This window comes from Pleuronectes platessa, chromosome 10 (assembly GCF_947347685.1).
Source record: "Pleuronectes platessa chromosome 10, fPlePla1.1, whole genome shotgun sequence".
Lineage (NCBI taxonomy): Eukaryota > Metazoa > Chordata > Actinopteri > Pleuronectiformes > Pleuronectidae > Pleuronectes > Pleuronectes platessa.
In genome coordinates, this window is record NC_070635.1 from 17,514,753 (window position 1) to 17,539,990 (window position 25,238).

The 25,238-nt window shown below is 39.6% G+C and overlaps 1 protein-coding gene across 3 annotated transcripts in view; it reads right to left on the bottom strand.

Annotated features, from left to right (window-relative positions):
- Positions 1-14,760, bottom strand: part of dnah5 (dynein, axonemal, heavy chain 5) — an 86,329-nt gene extending 71,569 nt beyond the window's left edge. For 2 of the 3 annotated variants that reach the window (XM_053432756.1, XM_053432754.1), the window contains exons 1-10: positions 14,671-14,760; positions 6,217-6,351; positions 5,893-5,977; positions 5,140-5,309; positions 3,017-3,235; positions 2,485-2,622; positions 1,077-1,253; positions 843-956; positions 603-710; positions 56-178 (exon numbers count right to left, since the gene is read on the bottom strand). In XM_053432756.1, the coding sequence (XP_053288731.1) occupies positions 56-178; positions 603-710; positions 843-956; positions 1,077-1,253; positions 2,485-2,622; positions 3,017-3,235; positions 5,140-5,309; positions 5,893-5,977; positions 6,217-6,351; positions 14,671-14,760 (1,359 nt within the window). Of the gene's footprint in view, positions 1-55; positions 179-602; positions 711-842; positions 957-1,076; positions 1,254-2,484; positions 2,623-3,016; positions 3,236-5,139; positions 5,310-5,887; positions 5,978-6,216; positions 6,352-9,191; positions 9,249-14,670 lie in introns of those variants that run through there. The other variant, XM_053432757.1, reaches the window with a different exon arrangement.
- Between the last annotated feature and the right edge of the window lie 10,478 nt (positions 14,761-25,238).

Genomic DNA, 25,238 nt, shown 5'->3' on the forward strand with positions numbered 1-25,238 from the left:
AAGTAAATAATTAAGTAAATAAAAATTACATCCATCAATAAATCGTATCCAGTACCTGGTTCAGTAAGATGGAAGCTCTGATTTTGTCAACAACATCTTGCTGAGGTTGGTCCCATATTGTATTGGAGTCGTTGTTAGTGATGTAGGACTTGCAGGCTGTGATCATCTGGTTTGTCACCTGGAGGTGTTGATGTGTACAGTGAAATGAAGAAATGCATTTGAACTCTTTCTGAACCCAAACAACTTTTGGCCATACATGAGCATACAAAAGGTCAAAGGGGAAATTTGTGTTGTCATACGGTCAGTGAAACGTTATGATGCTTCTAGTCCGTCAACATCTGTTCAATTGTAATAAACCAAGTAATTTTTACACCAGAACAGAAATTGAAATGTTACGAAATCTTTTGTGCAAAATTATTTTTTTCATGCTGGGTTGATGTAACAAATGGGTTTACTTAAACGATTTGATTGGTTCATTTTATCCATCAATAAAACAAAAGTGAAAATTACAGATCTCAGTGTTCAAATGAAGCCAAATCCCATGACGGTATAAAAATGATTTGCTGAATGGCATTGTTGGTTAGAATAGTGACCCCTCCTACCTTGACAAAAAGTGAGGAAACCTTCTCTGATGTGTTGTAGTAGTGAGAAATGCTATGAAGCATCCTGATGGCATTGATCAGTCCTGGGATTGCAACCAGCATCGATACCTGGGGTGAAACAAAAATGTAAGTTTACATATGTGATGAACTTGCACAACTCAAAAATGTAGACAGCTCTTTCGGTTTGTTTTTAATTCATCAGACGCTTTATCGTTAGAACGATTGAAGTCTTTTTCTTACAGGGTCACTGTTGTAAAGAGGGTCACAAAACTTCTCCAGGCTGTAAAGGTATTTCACATTGTCTTTGGCCTCATTGGCTGCATCAGTGATTCTGGTGTCCAGCACCCGCCATGTCTGGATAGAACAATAACAATGAACAAAGATGGACAGAGGGAATTTTGGTGAGAACCACGTATCCTATGGAGCAGCTAAACAAAGAAATACATGCATATGTGGTAGTTATAGTCAGTAAACCTTTATAAGCTTGGATTTGGAGATCAGGAGCACACCCTTGGCAGCTCTGATGTCAGCGCTCTTCAGTTGGGCCACAAGGCAGTTGAAGCGGGACGTTCGCTTCTTCCATTGGTTAAGCTCAGCCCGAGGGCCAAGGTCATCGGCCTCCTTTCTCAGCTGCTCACTCTTAGCCAGAACCTGTCAAGCACAGATGAAGACCTCATAACATTTAGGTCAAAAGCTCCTTCACAAACGATTCGGGAGCTGGGAACTCATCTGACCCAAGGGAAATGTTATTTTTCAAGGATTTTATGTTCTTCTATTTTGCTTGTGGAAATCCGGGCTGTTTAATAATCCCCTCTACCATAGTTAAATTCGCAAAATTAAGCAATTCAAGGAAAGAAAAGACCCTTAAAGCCTCACCTGTTGCGTCATATTGGTTTTTATGTAATGTGCAAAATGCCCTTGTCACTTCTGGATTTGAACCATGGTCTTATTTTAGGTAGTACACAAATTCACTGTACTTTTGTAAAAGGCAAATAGATAACCCGATTCCTCATCTTTGACTTGTGTATGTGAGAGCTCCCTCTGATTCATGTGTAAGTGATTCATTCAGAGCAGCTATTAAGTCCTGGAGTTATTTCAGTCCCCATCCGTGATCATTTTTATCCTGATATCACTCTCCCCTTTTTCTATTTCCTGCCTATTAAATTTAACAGTAAATTTAAATAAATTCAGGCCTCAGCATCGCAAGAGACACCAATTGATTATCTTTTATTACAAAGTATTCTGCTATATTTGTTTTGTTGATAAGAAATTGTGTCTCTCCACATTAAAATGTATAATCACCAATGTACGACCCATGTATGTTTGATAAAAATTAGGTGATTTGATTTTAAGCTCTTCAATCTCAATAGTTCATAAAATAATTGAAGAGTTTTTAAACAATTTTTGTATTGGCCCATTAAAAATATAAGTATAAATGAGAGGGTACCGAATGCAAAGTTCTCAACTAAAAATGTTGTTTGCACCCTTTAAGAGAGTCAGTTGACTTTGGAAAAATACATATATATATAACTGTTTTACTCTTGAGTTAAATCCATGAAAGTATTTGTGCCACTTCACGGGGGAGAAAACGAAGATCAACTTCCCTCTCCAATAATAAGCCCAGCACATGTTTTACTGCTTTGGATAGGGGTCCATGTTTCGAGGTCATCTTTTGTTTTATATCTGTTTTATATGAATGCCTCCCCTTGTAAGTATAACCCCTTTCACTTTTTATGCAAACAGGGATACCCATCATCTGGCTAAAGGCTACTTCAGTCCACACAACATTCAAAATTAGAAAACAGTTCATGAGTTTGAAGATAAAAATGTAATTGTTGTAGGTTTGAGGCGAACCTGTTACCTACGAGCTAACATGTCTCACCGTTTCTATCTGTTTGATCCAGACTGTCATGCAGGCCTCTATCTTGCCTGTGATCTCTTTGCTGTTCGCTGCTGCTAGGTAGTCTGCCGGGGTCTTCAGCGCCTGCAGGTCAACGGTGTCGCAGTCTTTCAAGGTAACCTGGACACGAGACATGACATTGTTTTGTTTTTCTGCAGTGCAATGTATGTTGTTTGTGGAAGTACCTACTTTAAAAGATATTTCAAAGAATAGACTGTCACAGTTAGTTTAGACTATCTCAAGAACTATCTTACTGCTTTAATGAAACTTCTCTTATGAGAAAAGGTTCAGATGTTCAGCTGACCCTTATTTATGTCTCCATATTATTCCTAATCATAATGTATATTCCATTATTAGGATAAGCCAAAATAGACTGGCATACACTGGCTAATTCACAAAGATTTACATGACCTTCAGTACTGCTGCTAAGTCAAGGGTGATTCTTCATTTGGTATTTTATAGTTGTTAAATCAAAAAGGACACGACTTATTCTTGAACATTGTCTGATTCCTACCTTTTCCTGCAGACTCTCCTGTGCCCCAGCCAACACCGATACAAAGTTTTCCAGTGATCCTATGAACTCCTGTTTGACTCCCTGGCCCTGGGTGGTGGTCAGTGACCCCCAGCCATGGCTCATAGTCTTCAGGGTGGGAACGATGATGTTGGAGAGCAACTGCTCCACACTTTTCAACGGGCCCCCTTCTTTTGAGTCCAACATACTAAACGTTACCTCCTGGGAAGAGGGGAGTGGACACACACACACACATCCAAAAATCAATGCAGCGTTTCACTGGATCTAACAATTGACACTCAAGAGGGTCCCCAAAAAGCTGAAGTTAACTTCATGACTTTTGGCACAACAGTTTGTTCCAGATGGAATGGTTTTTACATTACTTTGCATACCAGACAAGCATTATAAGTTGCAATATGGCCAAATAACTATTGTCTCACCCTAAACCTAAACCTAGTCTCAATAGGTCTGAATGAGATGAACCTGTCTTAGTTACGGACACAGTTTATCACATACATGGGCACAAAGACAAATCTCTCTGTCAAAGAACAAGAAATCGAATATTCTCTCATCTCCAGATACACAGTGTTTGAATAGGTGAAATTAGCATCTGTGTAAATGTTTGTACCCCACAAGGTTTTTATAAACCCTTTGATACAAAACATGGGTCAAAAGGGACCTGACTCAGTTTTTATTTTCTATATCTTTGCATTGAATGAATTTCATCATTGAGTTTTTCAGGTATTCCCCCATTATCAAATTGGATTTGATCATCACAAGTCCTTGTTGTACTTAATTCTTAAAAAGCATTTTGTATCACTACCTTTCTAATGCACAACATGGGTCAAAGTTACCCGTAGTAACTTCCTGTGTTAATTCATGTATGAGTTTTTCTTTGCTATTTTTTAATAAAGTATTCAATTAAATATCCTGTTCTTGATTACAACAAATTATTATTTCCCTTTTTCCTTTCTTACTGTATAAACAAACCAAAATATTGTATTTCTACATCACTTTTAGAGACATGGGTCCAAAAAAAAACCCACAGCATGTATTCACTACGGAGCAACTGCCATTCATTTCACATGGCTGCTTTTGCACATCTGAGGCACGTTAGTCTTATTTTACAATCCATGACTAGTGAGAAAGAGAAATATGTGCAATACCAGCTAGCTGTTCGCTAGCTAGCTTCTTTTCTGGTTAGCTAACCATAGCTAGATCAACAAAATAAAACTTGAGATATAACCGTAAACACTTAATAGACTGATTAATATGCATTTGAAAATATGCTTTTGAATTTCTTTATCCAGAGTGTCGCAATCCTTTCAGACTTACGGTAGTCATGGTTAAAGAACAAAATGAGGAAAATAAGGGGGCTATTCTTGGACTTGTTTCTGGGTCTGTAATATCTGATGCTGAGGATTTAGACTCCTTCCACGTGATTATGGAGTGGTGGTTGTGTCTTGGAAAATCCAGTTCATCCAGCTCATCTTCTATTCACCAAAGGAGCCTCCTTTGATGACAAAGAAGATGAGCCTATCATTTCCTCAAAGGAGCCTTCTCCCTTTATGAGTGCTAGATTTCATGACAGAAGGTTCCTTCAATGACATATAAGACTTCAAAGAAGCCTACTCCTAAATCGAGAAGGAAGAATAAGGAATAATGCACAACGTTGTGCAATAGAAGGGGTTTGCATAGCTTGTGTATCAAAAGGTTAAATTAATATCCCTAATAATCATTTAACTCTGTGGGGGGAGGGACTCTGTCTGTGTGGGTTATGTCTCACTCCAGCTTCTTCCAGCAGTCCAAAGATATACAAGACTCTAAATTGACCGTAGATGTGAATGTGAGTGTGAATAGTTGTTTGCCTTGGTCTGTCGGCCCTATCATGGAATGGCGACCTGTCCAGGGTGCATTCCCCAACGACCCTCAAAGGATAAGCAGTCTAGATAATGCCAGGATGGATGATCTAATTCCCAGATGTAGAAAAATGCTAAAAGGTGCAATCATGGTGAAATGAGTAATATATTTCCACAGTTGGGCTCTGTTTCAAATCCCTGATCAACCTTCACCTGTACTGTAAGAACTGAGTGACTTCATGCATTCAACAGTACAACGTGACTCACTCTGTGTATGTTCTCAGAGGTGATTGCCTTAGAAGTGTTGTCTCTGGTGAAGAAGACACACAGCCCCGTCAGCGCCACGTCCCTCCCCTCCGTCACAAACACTTTACATCTCTTGCCGCTACCGGGCTGCTGGGCAACAAGCTGGGGGGGTGCAGGAGCTGTTGCTGTTGCTACAAAAAAAGGGAGAATGTTGTTTTGTTCACAAGTTTTCTTCACATTCACCTTTGACTTTGAGTGTAAACGTAATACGATGGCATGGCTTTAGAATTAAATTGTAACAATGAAGTGACTGCGCACTTTTAAAACGACTCTGGTTCCGGAAATACATTTCTGATTCATTATATACATATCAGAAAATCCTTAGAAAAAGAGTTTTTAAGCACGGAACCAAGCCCACCAGGGACGAGATGAATTGGAAAAGACATAAAAGGCATAAATGCAGGTGATATCGTACAGACGTATCTTCTACAGGAGCAAATAACATCGTTTCACAATCTAGTAGCTTGTGGTAAAATTTACTTAGTTTGTTACTTTGACATTTATTAAAGTGATTTTTGACTTATGGATCTACGCTGTTGGACTCTATTGACTTTTGTCATTCGACCAATCGCAGGATTGACAACAAAATTGTTATTGGTTTAATGACAAAAGATGATGAATGATTGCCATCACTGATAAAGGGTTAATGCATACAGGACAGAAACTGAACTTAATGGTCGCAGTCAATCACATAGTCTAGTCATTACACATTACCTGCTTCGATTGGCTGGGCGTCCTGGTAATAGAACATGAGGTGTGGAAGACCCTCAACCACAAAGAACTGCTGCATGCGCTCAATCTGAGATGAAAAGAAAAATCTCAGTGTGATCACTCCACTCAACATCCCAAACTGAGATGCTGTTTAGTTATAAAGAACGATCGCACTCAGTACAAACCTGACCGAACTTTAAACTAAAACAATTACCCTCAGTCCGAATCGTAACCCCTCAAACCACAGTAATTTTGTAAAATTACAAATTCCTGTTATTCAAATGCTACCAAAGCTATATATTTTTTTGTAACAGATAAAAAAAGTACCTGATTCCCCTCCAGTATGGAATCTTCCACATCAGCTTTCTCCAGTCCCAGACATGAAGCCACAATACTGAGGATGTAGTCATGCCTTCCATCCAGCTGGGCCCGCTTAGCTTCACGCTCCTCCTTCAACTTTTGCTAAACAAAATGTAAAGACAGAGATAATTATTATTAATAAGATGAGGGGTCCATTTTAACGAAATAAAGCTATAACAACAAAAAATTCTGATATAACGTTCCCATGAGTCCAAAGAGAAATAAGAAACAAAAAAAGCCATCAAACCATATATCACATACTTGGTATGTTGTGATGAGGCTTTTGGTAATGACAGATGTTTGAGGCTCTCCTGTGGCCCTGTACTCAGACATTATTTAATTAAGAGTCCATTCAAAGAATCACAGTTATGATCAGTTTTCAAAGTCACAAAAATGAAAAATGAAAAAATCGTCAGTACGTTGTCCAGGCACAGAATCCAAATGTCAAAAAACATCCACATAAAACGTCAATATTCCTTCAAGAATTCCAAAAGTACATCCTCGGTTTCATCCACAAGTGCCTCTATGTCTCTGCAATGACTCAAATACAGGTGACCAACACCACAGCCGGTTTACAACAAGCTCTGGACAGCGTCCAGGTCGGAGGGACAGTAAAACGAACAACAATGCGTTGCCAGGCTCTGTTAGTAACACATCAACAAGGTCAGCCAATAAATTAACCTGGTGTTTCACTGTGGACCAGCTGCATGTTTAATTTGAATTCTCCTTCCTCTTTCTCTGACTGGGATTCAAACAAGGGGGAATAACAAGAACAGTTTTTTTCTGGTTTGAAATAGTGTTCAGATTGACGTCACTGTGGTTAAACCGTCTTTTTAAAAGGCTCTCTTCTACAACAAAGCAGGAAACATCCTCTGTGACTGGCGATGCCGAAAATAGAACTTGAGAGCGAGCTCTTTAATATATCCGGCTGTTTAGACAATAATTGCTGGATTTAACTTCAATAATGAAACTGATATATCCATTTGTTGTTAGGCTTCATAAAAGAAGGATTCTTAGTGAAATGTGGCTTTATCCTTAAATATCTTCTTTTTCTTGTCAGCTGAATCTGCTCAATAAAGTTTGCAACACCTGACATTCACTGTAGATCCAAGCACACTGGATTGTGCCTAGAATAAGACCGGAGAGAATTGATGTGACTTGTTTTGTGGGATGCATCAGATAAAAAATTGTCAAAAAGGCTAAAGGGAAAATAAAGGAGACAAAATAAATTCAAAAGATAGAAAGGACGATTAGACAGACTTGGCATAATGGAGGAAGAGGTGGAGGAAGAAAGAAATGACAGCATGAAACAGATGTAGAGAAAAAAGGGAAAGAAGGCTAAGGACAAATGATGAAACTGACTGAATCCCGAACAGGATGGAGAAATAAGGAAAGACATATATAATTGGTAGCTGTGTGCAGGGAAGTCAAAAGAAAACCAAGGCTAAAGGGAAAGAAGTGCGATATAAAAGCGCTGCAAGGAAGGAGAGGCATGAGGCACGGACTCGGACAAAGAGAGAAAGCACAATTCTATATATAGTGCAGGTTTGGGTGGTTAAGAGCCAAGGTATTGATTCTTGTTAGTTGGAGCCTGGGGGATGGGGGGTGGTCATGTGAAGGGAAGGGAGAGTGAGGAGGAGCAACAACCGCCTCGACAACAACAACCTCACGAGCCGCAGGTTTCAGCAGCGTCAGCAGGCACACGCCGCGGCACATTAATCTGTCAGAAAGAAAGCTGCCACCTCCCGACGCACCTTTATTGACTTCTTCAAATGATGAACAGGTGCGCTTCGAGGGAGCAGATGCCCGTTTTCTAAGCACAAAACAAATGAAAGTCCCGTTCTCACTGCACACAGCTTCGGTCACTTCCCACACGCACACGTTGACCTGTACTTTGCATGTGCTCTTTTACATTTCAAAGCATTTTTTAAGCGAGCCAAACACGAGAGCCGAGACACCTGCTGTGGTTAGAGCACAAGAGAGATAACAAGAGCTCACATCTGGATGACCTACTGTATGTGACTCTAATTGTGAACATTGCACTTTTTTTTCTTACAAAACAATACAACCCTTATATCTCAAATACGTTTAAATAGACCCTTCAGAGCTCTGACAGCAAATCGCACCAACCTGTTTCTGGAGATATGCACTCACACACACACACACACACACACACACACACTATACAGACACGCAACATTCGCTTCACACGTCAACCGTAAAAAAAAGGACACCAAGCCAACAGTTGCTGGGCGACCAGCCATTTCAGACCTTCTCACTGCCTTTATTCCAAATTGCATGAACAGCCAACTGAGTCGTCAGCCCGGAGATAAACAGTAAACACACAATGCAGAGCAGCAGACAAGCAGTCTCAGTCACCACTGAATGTAAGACATGAACATATCCAACAATAACTGGCTTAAACAATGACACACACACACACACAGACACACTAACACATCCGTATTTGGTTATTCTAATAACACAGACAAAAGCCAGCAGTGGCAGAGTCATGTAGCAGCAGCTTCAACATTAATAGCTTTCAAAAGCAAACAAAGCCCCATCCTGAGATAAGCCACGTCGAGATGAGTTAAAGAGAATACAGCTGTGACAATACAAATGTGAAGCAGGACTGTTTGGCACAAATATGGTCTGGTTATTTGTATTGTATTTAAAAAAAAAAGATATTCAGAATGTTTCCAGTTCCCTGTCAAACTTCAGTTAAACAGATCATGATTAGTCCATTTTAATTTACTGTCTCCGGGGAATAGAACTAACACACGCTGTCAAAATCAGAACAGTAGTTGGGAATAAAGTATTGTAGCTAATTCTGTCCATTTAAATTCAAATCACTCTAATGTGAAGGAAAGATCCCGTCGGAGCCAGGAAATGGGAGATATGACACAACAACAACAACAACCATGCTGCAGGATTAATCTTACCTGAATGACCTTGGAAACTGTTTGTTTCCAGAGCTGCTTTCTAAACCCCTGCGACATGACAGTTCAACTCCTCTCTCGCACAAATCCTTCCATATCTTCTCTGTCACCTGCTATCACTCTCTCATCTACATGTAGTGAGGTGTATCGTATACTCTCGCCCTGAGAGGGATTAGCCCTATCAAGTTGTCAGCGGTGACCATCTGAGCTGAGGCTATGCCTGTTTTAACTTTAATTGCCATTCCTCTCAGCAGCATATGACTTTTCACTGCCGGGCTGTGGTCGACTATTCCATCAAATGGCAAAATCCCATGTGAATCATGTGCTGGTGCGTATTTGTGAATGCGCAGGTAAAAACACATTAAGACACAGGTGATTAGAGGAAGCCTGACATGTCCTCCACTCACAAACCAACACAGCAAGGAAGCAAGCCTGAAACATCCTGATTTCACCAACTATTGCAAGGAAGTGTTCAAAGGTGGATTCTGTGTTTATCAGGATGGATAGCATGCCAGCTCCTCAAAAGTGAACCTCTTGATCACCCCCTGTTGGATGTCTGCAGTATAGGTCATAAACACCACCTCCTCCATGTTATTTGATGGGACATGGGCTAAAACTAAAAAGTCAGAGTACAGGCCAAACAATTCTCAAAATAGTTTAGTAATTTACTATTATACTTTAGTAAGTTTGGTTTTAATTAGGTATTTGATGCTATAAACAGAGAGATTGACAGCTGCATCAGAGAGACCTTAATACAGCTGCTCCATGCCCAGATTGCTACCAAGCAGAGTCTGGCTCAAAATGTGCAGGGTGGCAGTGTTCATACCCGAGATATTTCTGCTTCATTTCAATTTTTTCTTCTTTATATACAGATATTTTGATATAGTTATGGAGCGAACTTTGCCAATAATAGTCAAAAATGCAGGGTTATTTCACAAAGCACCTTTTACATATACCTCATCTACAAAACCAAGTTACAGAGGAACTATGTAACCTCAAGGCCAAAACAATCATGCAACAGGCCAATATTTTTTTATTAAAATCTGGACTATAGCTGCAGGCGGAAAGTTTAAATCTTCTGTGTTGTCTGACATAATGCCAGATAGGCAGGAACAAATTATTGAACCTCTCAATGCCACATTTTCTCATTTGTCTTTGTGCAATAATCCTGCTTAGAGGGTAACAGGTGTGACTTATTAAACTATATGTTGTGTAAAATGTATAATTCATGGATGTGTTTTCTTTAGAGCTGCAGCAACAACTAAATACAGAAACAGCTCTGATATGATAATGTCGGTAGTGAGTTGGAGTTAATTGAATTGAATACCTCTGCTAAGGCCCAACATGCCCATTAAATTAAAACAAGCCTAAGGTCACATTATATTTCTCAGCTAAACATTCGTGGTAGCCACAGGTTTCTTGCCCTCTTTGTTACGGCACAGCACAGAATTTCACACACAGATCGATGCCAAACCCCTAAATATGTGACAATGTTTTCATCAAGATTCACAACAAGTTAAATAACATACAAACACAGATTAAAACATATTTCCCTTCGCAGAGGTAAAAAAGTAGGATATTCGAAGACTGTATCTGTTGTCAGATGAAATATGTCATTATTGTTGCTTGTGTAGCGTCTTCTAACCTACGGTGAACTAAAACATTTGGAGACAGGCTTTCACACATAAATAAAAACTAGATGTTTCTAAAGATTTCCCCTGCTTTTTCCTTCTTGAGCTCTCCTACCATCTGCTTAGGTACAAACACATCAGCTGTTTCCTCAATCCTGACACATTAAAGATAAATTACATTTGGCCCTTGTAGCGTGTTAACAAGCCAAGCTGTGTGTAACTCCAGAACTCGTGGGTCACCTTACCTTGTTTAGATAGTCTGGTTTAAAAGACAGCATCGTCGACAATGGCCTTGCACGCTGACACTCTTTTCAAGTCATTCCCCCTTCGTAATTGGCTTTGCATTGCATGACATTAGAGAATTAGAGCATCCACACAAAGACAATAAGACAGAGAACAAGTGGCTCTGCTCTGGCCTGTGAGTGAGCAATCAGCCTTCTTATTTGCCCTGTGACAAAGGTAACTGCTCTGAAATTATGAGCATGTTGCAGCTAAAAGGGGGCTGCTGACTCGATAATGCGGTGTTGGATGACCACCTGTCTGCGAGGTGATTATGAAGGTCCTGCTCTCACCTTACAAGCGTATTGCAACAATTGGATGAAGAGAATGGGGGTGACTGAGGAGGGGGTGGAAAGCTCGTTAAAACCCATTCAGTGGGCAACATTTTCACACATAGCTTATTGAGAAATATACACAGATGCAGATTATATGCTTCAGTGAAGCAATAATTTGAAAGTGAACCTCAACAAGCGTTTGTCACTCTCTTTAACGACAACAGGGTTCTCGTTGTAATCACCTCCTTGATCGTACATTAGCATGTATTGCCATTGTATGCTAACTGACTGAAACAAGGTCCATGTAGAGACAGTGGCCACAGCTTTAAAAGACAGCTGAAGAGTAAGAATGTAATGCTGGAGGTAACTTGTTGTCACTTTGTAGTTAAACATAATAAAATGTATATTAACAATAAGTGTGAGCAAGAAAGTAAGGTTAAGTTAGATGTATCCATGTTGCAAAAACAGTTAAAAGTGCAATTGTGACATGGGTCAACACCTTTTACGTTGCATTTGCACAGACTTGTGTTTGACCTGATTGCATTGTGGGAAGTAGAGGTGGAAAAATTGCTTGCCAATCATTAATCAGCAACTAGAAGGGCTCTCAAGAAGCACATACTTCTTGGCCAAGGCCAAACAATCCTCTCATGAAACCCCATTTAAATGAACTAGATCCAGATTTTAACCTGGATCTGAACCAACTTGCACATACAAATATCTGTCCCTTTAACATTCCTGATTACTATCAGAGAAATCAATGAAAACTTTTCAAAAACGTCAAATTTTTTCGACGTTTCATAGAAAGTTGAAATAATCCTGGATCTGCCTCCTGATCCAGATCCCCGCAAAAGTTTAATGGGTTATATTCTGACCCATACCATATAATTTCACCAAGCTTCCTGGTAATCTGTTCATTTGTTTTTGTATAATCCTGCTAAAATAACAAACATGATGATGAAACTAGTTTGATAATCGCTGAATGACAATACATTTGCTGAATCCCATTTGGGTTTGAACAAAACCAGCAATATGACAATGTGCTCTCTTTTTGACATTCTATAAAGTAAATTAATTATCAGAGGAAAATAATTGAACTGTGATGAAAAGGATTATTAGTTGCAGCCCCAGGGAGAAGACCCTAATCATTTACCCAGCGAACACACACAAACACACACACACACACACACACACAAACACAGACCTCCCACCAATTAATAATAAATTCCATTAGCTTTGACTATGGCATCCAGCTGAGGAAAAGCACAGCTCTCTACCCATGTGGATCTGACTGATGGTTTGATATTGAAGAAATGATTCCGAAGCTTTTGCATCTTAAAAGCAGCACGGTCATCAATTTTTCACCACCCCATGACTGATTTTCTACGTTCAACTGTCTGGTTCCGAGCTGCCATGAAACACGAGAGTGACTGTAAATTATAAATGAGGGGGTTGGTGAGATCTGAAAGAGAAAGACATAGACAGAGAGAGGTCCACAGTTCTCCCCGAGGATGCTCACACTGACACAGACATGGAGGCGCTTAAACACATCTGTTTCCAAACTACACCAGCTCAGCTCTGAGGAGTCTGCATTTTGTATTTTGACCTGCACTGTCTCTCTGTTTATTGATTTTGTTGCCTGTCTGGTTCTAATCATTTAATTTGACTTCATCTCAATCTGTCTGGCCAAAAGGAAAAATCTACTTGCAAGGAATAGTTCTGTAATGTTCTATTAATCCACACTAGGCTGGATTGGCTGTGATAATCTGGGTCTATTCCATGCAGCAGGAAGTCATCACCATGTCTTATATTTGTCTGCAAATGTTCATTTTTTCTTTTATTTCGATCAGCGTTGCATGAAAACGAGTCAAATTAAATCAATTTGAAGAAATGAAATTCTATTAGTGCGCATACTGTGTGCAATCAATAGAGCAGATCCACAGAGTTGGATTGCAGTGGTGTCTGACTACTGCAGAGTATTTGATGGTTTTTGCATACTAGTTGGACATGCATTTGATAGTGAGCTATATAGTACAATATTTATCTTCGAGCCATTATTTGCTCGAGACTTGTAATGAAGAAATAATCCAAAAATTATAATAAACTTTAAATGGATATTGCAAAATCAAAAATACATGGAGATATTACATTCTGTGTTTGGATCCTGGATATAGGCCACTGCATTCAGACCACTGTGAAGCGAGTGGGTGAATTAGACACCAAGTTCTTGGTTTTAAATAAACTAAATTAAATAGTTATTCACATAAAGAGGCTCTTACTGATATGAATAACTATAATTATCAAGACATAGTTCCACATTATCTGAGAGGGCTTAATAGTTGATTTAAAGTTGACTGTTCATCGTTTGTCTTTGCAGAGCATCATTTCAGCTGACTTCACAGCCAGTATAATAGGAGCATACTGCCATCTAGTGGACTATGGCGCATAATACAGTACCACCAACAGCAAGTACAAGAGGTTGAGTGCCTATATATCTGATAGGCCAGTGATTCTGTGTGGTGCTCAGAGCAGCTATCAAAGTGCTGAGGTGGTTCTGTTTGTTTGTTTTTTTCATACAAGAGTGAAGGGAATTCTGAGGTAAAGTTTCACTTCATATGATCTAACTTAGAGTACATCAGTCTGTGCTGATAACTGCCAATGGTATTTATATGAGGTCACTTCATTTATAAAATAAATCATATATGAAGAACCTTTTATTTCACTGATTGACAGAATACTGAATTGCACTTTGATCTATTTAAAACTAAGCCCAACCTCTATTCAAGTTATGTATATCTAGCAGTCCCACACTCCTAGGAAACATATTATTATTCATTATTAAATATTTGACATAATTATCTTTTGAATAATTCTTGTGGGAAAAAGACACAAAAATAAAGTCTTGATTGAAAATGTTGATCTCTAGGTAGGGGCCATTTGAGAACCAGTGCTCACGTCCACATAGACATGAACAGAGAAGATCGTCGTTCCATTCAAACAACATTCAAACAAGTGTGAGGATATAAAACATATGTATGACTTAAATAATAATAGTATTTATTATAATTATATTCTTTATACAACAAACTGTAAAGCACTGGGCCACGACAAGGTTGCCAAGTGGGATAGTCTGCATGTGTGTGTAGAAGAAGTAGGAACAAATAGTGGATCACAGGCTTTTTGTTGTTGGCCTAAAACATCTACCAACTACACTCAAGCGATACTACATTCAAACAAGTATGAGGTGATCGTGGTTATAACCCTGCAGATCATTAGAGGTGATGGTTGTTTTGGTCAAACCTGCATCTCACTGAGTGACTCCACTTGGACAGAAGGCTGGGAGGCTCCGATCCTGTAGCTGACCTTAGCGAGTCGAGTGCTAAAGGACATAGCTCAAACATTCCGTCACTGGAGGAAACCTCCGCGATCACTTGGCTGGAATCTCCCTTCGTCGCCCGCGTGGAAAACGTTTTTTTATCCGCTGTTTGCTCAAACTGCGGATTAGTTAAAGTGGCGCGAGGCTCCTGGTCCTGGTCCTGGTCCTGGTCCCAGTAGAGTAACGTGTTGTCAGCGGCTAGCCTGACTTGTTAGTGGTCTCCAAGGGAACGAGGCACAGTTTGCTCAAGGGCCATAACGGGACAGTTGACATGGAGCCACTCACTCTAATCTGGGTTTGGTTGTATTCAAGTGGGATAAGTGAAAGTTGAACTGGTAATAAAACCAAAGGACTAGATGAGGGTGCATTACACAGACAGTCATATTATTTAACCAAGTAAAAACTGTGTGGGGTTAGATAATGATTAATTAGCTAATGTCTGGCCTAAAATCAGGCTAAATGTTACATTCTCACTACTTCCTCAACAAGTCTTTAAAAGGTTATAATACTTTTAGGTTTAATGAATGTTTAGGGTCAAACCTCATGCATCTCACTGGGTGTCTCTCTCTCTCTCTCTCTCCCTCTCTCTCTGGGTGGATCTGCTCCTGTAGTTTGTCTTAATCCTCCTGGAAACAAAGTTGTAAATGGTTTCCACGGTAACAAGGCACACCTAGAAAAAGGGTCACCTGTGTGGAAGAAGAATTTTGGACTAACTTATTCTGTGGCCTCGCATGGAATTATGAACTGAAGATACTTTTTCAAAATGTCTTAAATGCAACCCATAAAGTTTTCTTTACAGGTCTTGTTTGTGCTTTTTGAATGACACTAAATTAGTTTATTTATTTACTTTATTTATTTAATTTTTGCTCTAATTTTGTTCTTATGTTGTCCTTAATATTGTGTCAACATCAGCATATACTTTGAAATGTTGCTATATGCCTTAAAGGTTTCTACTTGTTGTCACTGTTTACAATAAAGTTTTAACAACTGGGTTTGGATTGACTGGGATAAATCCAGGACCCTTCCTGAAGGATCGCTAACTTCAGCACACGAAAAGTGAACTAATGTGACTTTATGCTAGTGCCAATCTGATTGATTTACTCATTGATTAACAATAAGGAAAGTCAAGTTTTTTAAGCAACGTAATTCAAAGAGCTTTTCATTAAATGTTAAAGGCATCGTGGAAAAAATGCTAAAGGGATTACAATACAGCAAAAAAAATGTTTATATGTTAGTAAAATTAATTATCAAATAAAAAGTAAAAGAAACACAAGTGTAAAGATAACAGTGCAGTGTAAGAAATTTATAAATTAAAATCATGTATTTGGTTTAGTAAAAGGAAGAGTCAAACATTTAAATCTTCAGCCTTGATTACTGAGATTTGTGGCAGATCTGCATTCTCGGGGAGTTGTTTCCAAACATGTGGAGCAAATAAAACTTAACGCTGATTCTCCATGGGTAATGGTAACAGCAGGAGAGTTCAGTCAGTTCCTTGTCAAACCGTAAACCAGTGCAGGGCCGGCCCTGGCAATGTAGGCGCCCTATAGGCGAGATTTCAAATTGGCACCCCCCCAACATACACACGCAAACTGTTATGCATCCCCAAGAACTTTTGGACTGTATACAAATGCCACACAGGCAGACAAAATTGTAAGCTATATAAAACAACTAAAATATATAATAAAAATATAAAAAGAGTCTGAAATCAGCTGTACTGATAGCATATCATGTCATGTCGACAAAAATAAACATAAATGATGTCCACAATCGGGGTGATTCTTACCTCTTTATTGTTCTTTCTTCTCCTCCTCTAATTTGCGGTGCTTTCTGAATTGTGCACCTGATAATTTAATCTTTTTTTGATTCATCTTTGACTCTAACCGCAGTCTATCACCGCAGCGTGTACGTCAGGGACACACCTGAGGCAGAAGCGCAAATTCTGTGCGAGCCGCCGCCTGACTGTTTACACAGGGAGCCATCCAGGAGGAGGTTTGAGATGCTGGCTTGCCTACAGTTGGTACATGTGCACAAGTGATAGGAATCCGAAGCTGTTTTTCAAGACATAGCACACCTACACTTTGACAAGTACATGTTTTATTAAAACTATTTCAGATAATTGAAGGTCTACTGATGCATGTTGAAATGATTTCATTCTTTGCTTTGGGTTTTTAAGCTATATTAGGGTTAAGGTGTAAACAGAGACAGTTTCTCTGTTAGAGCAGGAAATTCTCTTCTTCTAATATTAATGGTTTGTCTAAATTCTTCTAATAGACCTGTAGTTTATCTACTTGACGGTTAGTTATGTACGAGGTAGGTCTTTTAACAGCTCATTTGTTTTGAATACACAAGTATCCACCATCGCTACAACTGTGTACCCATCATCCATATTGTGTTGTGTATGACTTTGACGGAAGTTTTCTCCTGTTAGTACAAAACGTTTGTGTCGCTTGTACTGTATGCAGTGTAATTAAATAAAATGTTCACCCTGACACGGTATGCTTGTTCCACACAGCGTACCAAAGGAGATGTGTTGATAGTAACATTTAAACCAGGATGCTGTGCTCTCAACGCATAATTCATGTGACTATGCAGTATTCTTTCATTAGCAAAGCTCATTCAGGACAACAGCTGGAGTGCAGCTGTTTGGTCACAGCTATCGAAACCTAAGTAATGATACTGATGTGTTATGTATTCTCGTTTCTCAGGTTTGTGCTGCAGAAAGATGGCAATATAGTATGTTGGGCATGGACTGCCTGATATACCCCCGTAGTGTCAATGTTTAATTCATCTTCATGCCAGTGATTTGTGTCTAAATGCTAAAAGTGTTTTTGGAAATACAGAAGGGACACATATTTGACTTTCAGGGAGGCATGTTGATTAAAACTTAGTGTAACTTGGGGAGGACTAATTTGTGTTGGTTTGAATTCTCTTGCATTTTCATTAACCCCAGTTCTTATATCCCTTTGTTGTAACTGGAGAGATAGAGTAACCTTCATCGTATGAGAGGGAAAATCCAGTAGTATGTCCTGCTTTTCTGTTCATGATGAAATAAAGTGGATTCACTTGGTCTGACGTTTTCCATCACATCTTTATAAAACACCTCATTAGCTTCACACTACAAACCCCGTGGTGGGGGAAATGGTTTTTGAGAGAAGATTCCAGATTCATTTACTAGACTGGCACTCAGTAGAGATCAACAGAGCCGTATAGGTTCATCTCTGATCCATGCAGCTTCCTTCTACCAAGTTGTGTGGTTATTGGTCCAGTAGTTTATTACACAAACCTGTTGACCCGCCAAATCAGAGATGAAAACATAACCTCCTTAGCAGAGGTAATAAAACCTCCACACATTTATCAAGGAAATGTCACCAGCATTAATAATAATTAGAAACACAACAGGAAATTAAAAGTAGTAGAAGAAGTAGAAAATCTAAATAGTTAACAGGTAATTTTCGTGTGTTAGTTGACTTATCAATTAATTTATTAAAAGCTCATTTCCCCCTGCTACTTAGTCTATAGGGTTTTTATATTCTGTTTTATTTACATTGTATATATTGGTTTATTTTCGTTGTGCACTGGTTGCTGGTTGTACATCAAATTGCCCTTGAAGGATAATATAGATTTCTTTTATGGAATACTTTAGTTAATCACAAGCTTCACAAACCAAGCAGGAGCAGCAGAGGAACCCAGCAGCCAGCAGGGGGCAGCCTCAGGACATCACATGGAAACAAGCTGCAGCAGACTGTGATTGTTAAAATATTTAGTTCCTCATAGGAATCAGCAGGCGGTGTGGCCTAGTTGGTAGTGGATCTTCTCCAACAAGTAGGTTGCGGGTTCAAACCCCAGTCTTTCCCTTCCTCATGTCGGCTGTATACGGAATTCTCAAATTTGGCAGGATTCTAGTCAGCAATAAATTACAAAATATCTTACCCTATTAAAACTAAAAAAAAAAAATTTAAATTAAAATTTTAAAAATGTAAAACTGCGCATCTGCGCAGAATGTGCGCAACGGGCTTCTGCGCAGGATGTGCGCAGACAGGATGTGCGCAATGGGGTTCTGCACAGGATCTGTGCAGTTCGGTTCTGCACAGGATGTGCGCAATGGGCCTCTGCGATGTGCGCGCAGTTATTTTTATAAAATATATATATTTAATTTTATTAAATTTTTTTATATATATTTTAAATATATGTATATTTTTTTCGTTTTTTTAAGTATTTTATTTTTAAATTGACATAGTATTATATATAGTGCAATGAATAGGTGGTTGAAGTCCTGCCAACACGACAGCCTGCCAAACTTTAGCAATTACATTAACATTAAGGATTGGATTACCTGCTCATTCCCTTGAGAAACTAATCATAGGAAGAAGATGCACAAATTGCACCTGTAGACCTTTTTGTTTGTCTGGTCATAATACACCTGTGTTTCGATTTTTGTGAAGATTGGTCAATGTGAAAGTGTTCAAGGGGTGTCGCCCATTGAAAATTCCTACAGAATAAATAAGTTTTCACCACTTTTTTTATATTCTTGTAAATATATTATATATACAGTCTATGGCTCATCCCTGTGGCCCAGGGAGCGAATTTCTCCGCGCTGGTTCAGGGATAAATTATGCTGGTCTTCACAGGTGACTGACCTACGCAAGCCTGTAGCCGCCGCCCCCCCCCACAGGAGATGATGTGCTTGTGTGTGTGTGTGTGTCCGCGGCACTTCCCGGTTCTTCCCGGCACTACGCTGCAGGTGCGAACAGCCCAAGTATTTAACATGGGCAAGGAAAGGAGGCGGACTGCTTTTCGCGGTGCTCTACCTCCGGTGCGTCCCGGGGTTAGAGGATGATTGTGTGACGCAGGGGCCTTTCTAGGATTGAAAGAAAGGGGGGGCTTAGCCCCTAAGGATGCTGAATGTTTGGGCTCATTTGGGGCTGCGGATATCCATGTTTCATACAGTTCATATATTGGTTCAATCAGAAATGTGTGATTTTTCTCTGTATCTTTGCTTGCATTCATTCAGTATAAGATAACAGAAGAGACAGAATTTCAGGGTCATTGTGAAATTTGACAACACAAATATGAACTGATTATAAACAACAACATTCTATAGGCACTGATATTATTGTTTTAAAATACTAGAGATAGATATTAATGCAAAGAATAGAGAGCTGTCGATAGTTATTTCTTACATTTCAAATTTGCTCGTTCACACTCTTGCTCACTGGAGACATTTTCTAACAAAATAGCTAGCTAGCTAGCTTAGTGTTAACATAGCTCATTACAATATTCCCTTTCATTTGCCTCAAGTTAACCTAAATTTAAGCAGGTAACAATCGTTAACAACTACAGATAGCCACATTCTGTAACTACCTGTACTTACAATTTCACTCCGTGCATCATTTACTATGAGCTAAACTCCTTGGCTGTAATCCTGCTGTCTTGATGAGAGACGTTACTTGGCAGAGTGAGAAAGCCAGCGCAGCAGCCCTAACCCTAACCCTAACCCCGGCATGAAAAGGCCCATAATGTAGCCCCCCCTGTTCCTGCAGGATCTCTGGAGGCCAGTGTCTCTGTGAAGCCTCCGGGGCCAAACATCTACCTGGGTGAGAGTGTGCTCCTGCAGTGCACAGTGGAGTCCCTCTCTGCTTTTGTGAAGAGCTACTGGTGGTTCAGGTCCAAACCACACAGGGCTCCCACTCCCAGGCACCTGGTCTCTGGTGACAGCTACTTCATCACCGCGATAACACGGGAGGAGGCCGACAGGTACTGGTGCCAAGCCGAGTGTCGGGAGAACCGGACTGAGGTTGAGCTAAAGGCCCGGCCAGTCTCGCTTGGAGTGTCAGGAGAGCAGCAGCTACGACTGCAGCCACTGCAGCGCGGCATCAGGTTTCTGCTTTGCACAGGACGAATCAGATGAGTACAGAGGTTGTGTATTCTCAAACTGACTAATGCAGAGACACATAGAGGCTCTTATTTTCCTCAAAACAGCCTCTGTCACTCCTCCCTATCATGGGTAAAAACATGGTTTACACTATTTCTAATTGATCAGAAAACTGTCAGAAGATTTTTTTTTAATTTGTTTATTCATTTAAGCTTATTTTGGCTTCATGACTGACTGTGTTTAGCAACATAAAATGTTGAAAACCCCTTTGACGGTCCCTGGAGCGAACCCTAGCTGACATTAGGTGAGAGGGTGCACCCCGGACAGGTGAATCTCAAAATGTAAAACTGTGAAAAAGAATGTAATTATCAATAGGATATCTTCATCAGTCATACATTTTTTTGCCAAACATTGAATCCAAAAACAGACACAACTCTCACTGTAGTACTTGATTTATTACAAAATGTTGCTGCACTCGACACAAGATTTGTTTTGTCTCTTTACTATTCAGAGGTGTGTTTTGGGCATAACATGTAATAAACCAATCAGAGAGCCATCTACCATTACCTTTAAAAGTATTAGTGTCCTTGCATCAGCAAGGTTATTATAAGAGCAAGTCATCATATTTTACACCCTTTTATTACTCAATGGTAATATGTCTCATTATTATAAAATCCTATGTCATCACTGTGAGATGTGAAGCCATTGTCCTGCTTTAACAACAGTGAGCAGGACACAGCATGCTAACATTAGATACATTGTTGGTTTTATGTTGTTCATGTAGGAATTAAATAGACAATCTGACCCCTACTGGAGAAATTCATGTTGACTGGGTTTGACAGATTATCACATGAGAAGGGTGTTTCCTAAATGTATAATTGTTAGTGAAGTGTAGGCACAGGTGATTTTAGAGACTACAGTCGAGCAAATATGGAGATTAGAGTACAGCTGAAGGCAAATCACATTAAGTTTCACAGACAGCGGAGATTTACAGTTAAAACTAGAAGGGCATTCGGTGGAGCGCACCTCCGCCAAGGCCCATCAGTCCCCTTAAATTCAATCAAGCTGCTACACTCACTCATAGATATTAGTTCCATAAATGTGCCAGATCTTTTTTTTTTCAAGATTGCTCCCTTGGAAAATGGTGAAAGTGTTGAAAAATGTAGAAACTCAAAATGTTACAGGAAGATCCAAATATATGGCTTCTTCTATGACTCAAACCAAATTGTTCCACCAAGTTCCCTGCAACTCTGTTGGGTTGTTCTTGTGTTATTTTCCTTACAAACAAACAGACAGGGGTGAAAACATGACCTCTGACCTCGGCAGAGGTAACAATGGCAGACACATCGATGGATTGCTTTCAAATGACTTTACTCATCCCTGATTGGTTATCCAAACTTTCTGACTATGCCAAACACATCTCTGTTTTTGTGTTGTTTCTGACATTTTGTCAAGATATGTGGGTATTTCAGTTATGTCCATTACAGATTGACCAATCGTCAAACCAGGATACGTCTGAAAAGCCTCAATCTCAGACTGTTTCTGTTGATTCTCTCATCTTCTCTCCCCTTTTCCCCCAATTTCTCTCTATCAACCTCTGTCCTAGAGTTGCCCCCTCCCTCGCTCTCTCCGACTCCTGACACCACACAGATGTTCAGTGGGGAGTGTTTCATTCTGCAGTGCCTCACATCTCAGACTTACCCCTCAGGGTGGAAGCTGGTGCATTTCTCTCCTGACCTAAAAGCAGGGACCTCAAACCTCACCGTTCACTATTCACCGCCAGGAGGTAGCATGAGCCCTTACAAGTCTGAAGCATTTGTGTTCACTGCTGCCAGTGGGACCAGTGGAGTGTACTGGTGTGAGGGCGCCAGGGGCCGCAGCAACGCAGTCAACATTACAGTAAGCTGTGAGTCTTGTGTAACAGAGAAGTTTCAGGACAATCTCAGGAAGAAACCACCGACTTCTGTGTAGCACTGATGATTAAATAGGACTGTATTTAATACAAAGGTAACATAAAAGAAGTAGGAGTTCAATCTTTCCTTCTATTTTTCTTCCACAGATGGCGACATCATTCTGAAGACCCAAGCCTCCCCTGTGTTTACGGGTGACGATGTCACCTTGTGTTGTCAGTATCAGAGCGACAAACACAAACAAACCAGCTTCTTTAAAAACGGAGCATTGATTGACTCTAACAGTTCGTCCGGTTCAGACCGAGTCATAAAGATGACTCTTAAGAATGTGACACGGGAAGATGAAGGCTTCTACAGGTGTGCGTCCCACGACAGACAGCTGCAGAGTCCAGAGAGCTGGTTATCAGTGAGACCGGATAGAGGTCAGCTGAACATCATCACTCTGCTGTGTGTTCTATAGAAGTGGATCAGTGTCACATATCAACTGTTGTTTCTTTTAGGAAACCTCACATCAGAGGAGACTCCAGACTCCACTGGTATTTTTCTTTTTCTTATTTTAAATACTCAATATTAATCAACACATTTTCCATTATTGAGTGAAGCCTTTTGGTTGTCTGGTTCTCCTCCTGCTCTGTCTTTTCATCAAGGTCTAATTTCATCAGGAAGATCCCTCAGGATCTAATGAGATGAAAGAAACTAGAATGGGACTCAGTAGAGCGCATATTCACCAAGGCCCAGCAGTCCCCTTAAATACAATCAAGCCGCACCAAATTTCACACACTCATACATATCAGTCCTCTACATACGGCAGATTTTTTTCATTAAGGTCCAAGAATTATTCCCTGGGAAAACGTTTTAAAAGCACAATGTTAAAGAAAGAGATCAAAAATGACTGGATCGGCTTAATACCAAAATACATTGGGCCCTTTCCTGACACTTACTACATGTGTCCGCCAAGATGATTGGAAATCCAATTGTTGTTGTTATTATAACAGTTTTATTTATTTAAACAAGTATTATGTCATCTTGATCAGGTTCCTGGAAATGGATCATTGCTTCATGTGGGGTTCTACTTCTGATCGTCATTCCTTTGACTGTTTGGCTCGTTTGTCAGTACAGGTTAGTATTTATAAAATCTTCATCCGTCTTGACTTCCTACTTTCTACTGCATGAACGACAAGCCCAACAGGTGGTGAAGTAAATGATTCACTGCCTGTTGTATTTTCCTGAAGGTACCAGAAGTTCTGCACTCGGAGCTGCTGGCCAGTTTCCAAACAGGAAGTTCCAGCAGGGGTGCTTCCTGCCACCAAGTTGGATGTGACGGAGGTGCAGTGGGACCTGTCCTGGATGGAGATGTCCAACCTGTTGGAAAAGGATTCTTATTGTGGCACTTAAAGGGAAACTCTCTTCTGAAGCCCAGAGAAAGTATTAACTATTGGGTCAAACCTATGAGAAAGCTCAGTCAGTGCTGCAATTTGTAGTATTTCATGGTCACATGTCAAAATAGTGCTGCCTGATATATTTTTTAATTGAATTAAATGAGATGTTTAGGATTTATAAGGATGACTACATTTGCTGATGGTGCAGATTTGATAGCTTCCAATACAAATGTTATTATTTCAGTTGTCACATTTGTCAAGGTCAATACTTTTGCACATTTAAACGTCTCTCCTTTGAGTACATTTTGAAACTAAGAATCGTATTTGTTATATCTTATTATCTAATCATTAATATAATAAATCATTTTACATGTATCATTTCTCCTGTGTTTGTTCGAGGTTCCATGTTGTTTGCTCCCTTTGAATCGTTATTTGCTATTTCTTGTCGTCTGAAGTTATAAAAGTCATGGAGATCGTCGTGCTTGTTTTATATCTTTTAAGGCAGAACAAACAACTACCAAGAAACTGAAAATAACTATAAAGATTAACCAAACAAATACAATTTGACACAAATCCACTGCAAACAGACAAAAAAAAGACTAAGAGACACAACACAAGTCTGAAGTGGCACAAAATGGCTACTGAGAGACACACAAAAGTACTACAAACAGACAAGAAATGTAGAAAGAGAGAGAAAGAAAGAAATACTCTACATATATATTCTACATGCACTTGATAAAATATTTCCATTCAGCTGATTGAGTAAAATAGATTTTTTAAATTTCACAATTTACTTCGCTAATTTAGGCTCTGGATTTAAATGCTACATTTTTTTAGAAAGACCCGAAACCATTATGTGTCTGTCAAGATAATTAAGATGCATTATTCCTCATATACTACACTGTTTATCATTTAAAAGCACATTACTGTAAAATAAATACATGTGCATGCCTTTAGAAGCCGGCATCTTTGGTAGTAATTTAATGCAGTCGATTTTATTTTCAGTTCTTCTCTTTATTGCATTAGAGGATGAAAAGGAACCTGAGAAGAATAGTTTTTTCCACTTTGTTTGATAAACAGGGGTTTAAACAAACGGAGCTATTTCTAATAATGTTGAAAATATTGGCTGTGTCAGGGATTACATCTCTTTGCGAGGACTTCACTCTTATAATGACTGATATAACTCACAGTATGAGCAACAAAGTAAAGACTCAAGATCATCCAGTGCTGATGTGTGCACACAGTTTGCCAAAATACAGTATAAATATGACATGGATTTTCAGGAAAGAATTTGGTCTGAGTTACCAGAGGAACAGAGAGGTGACGTGAGG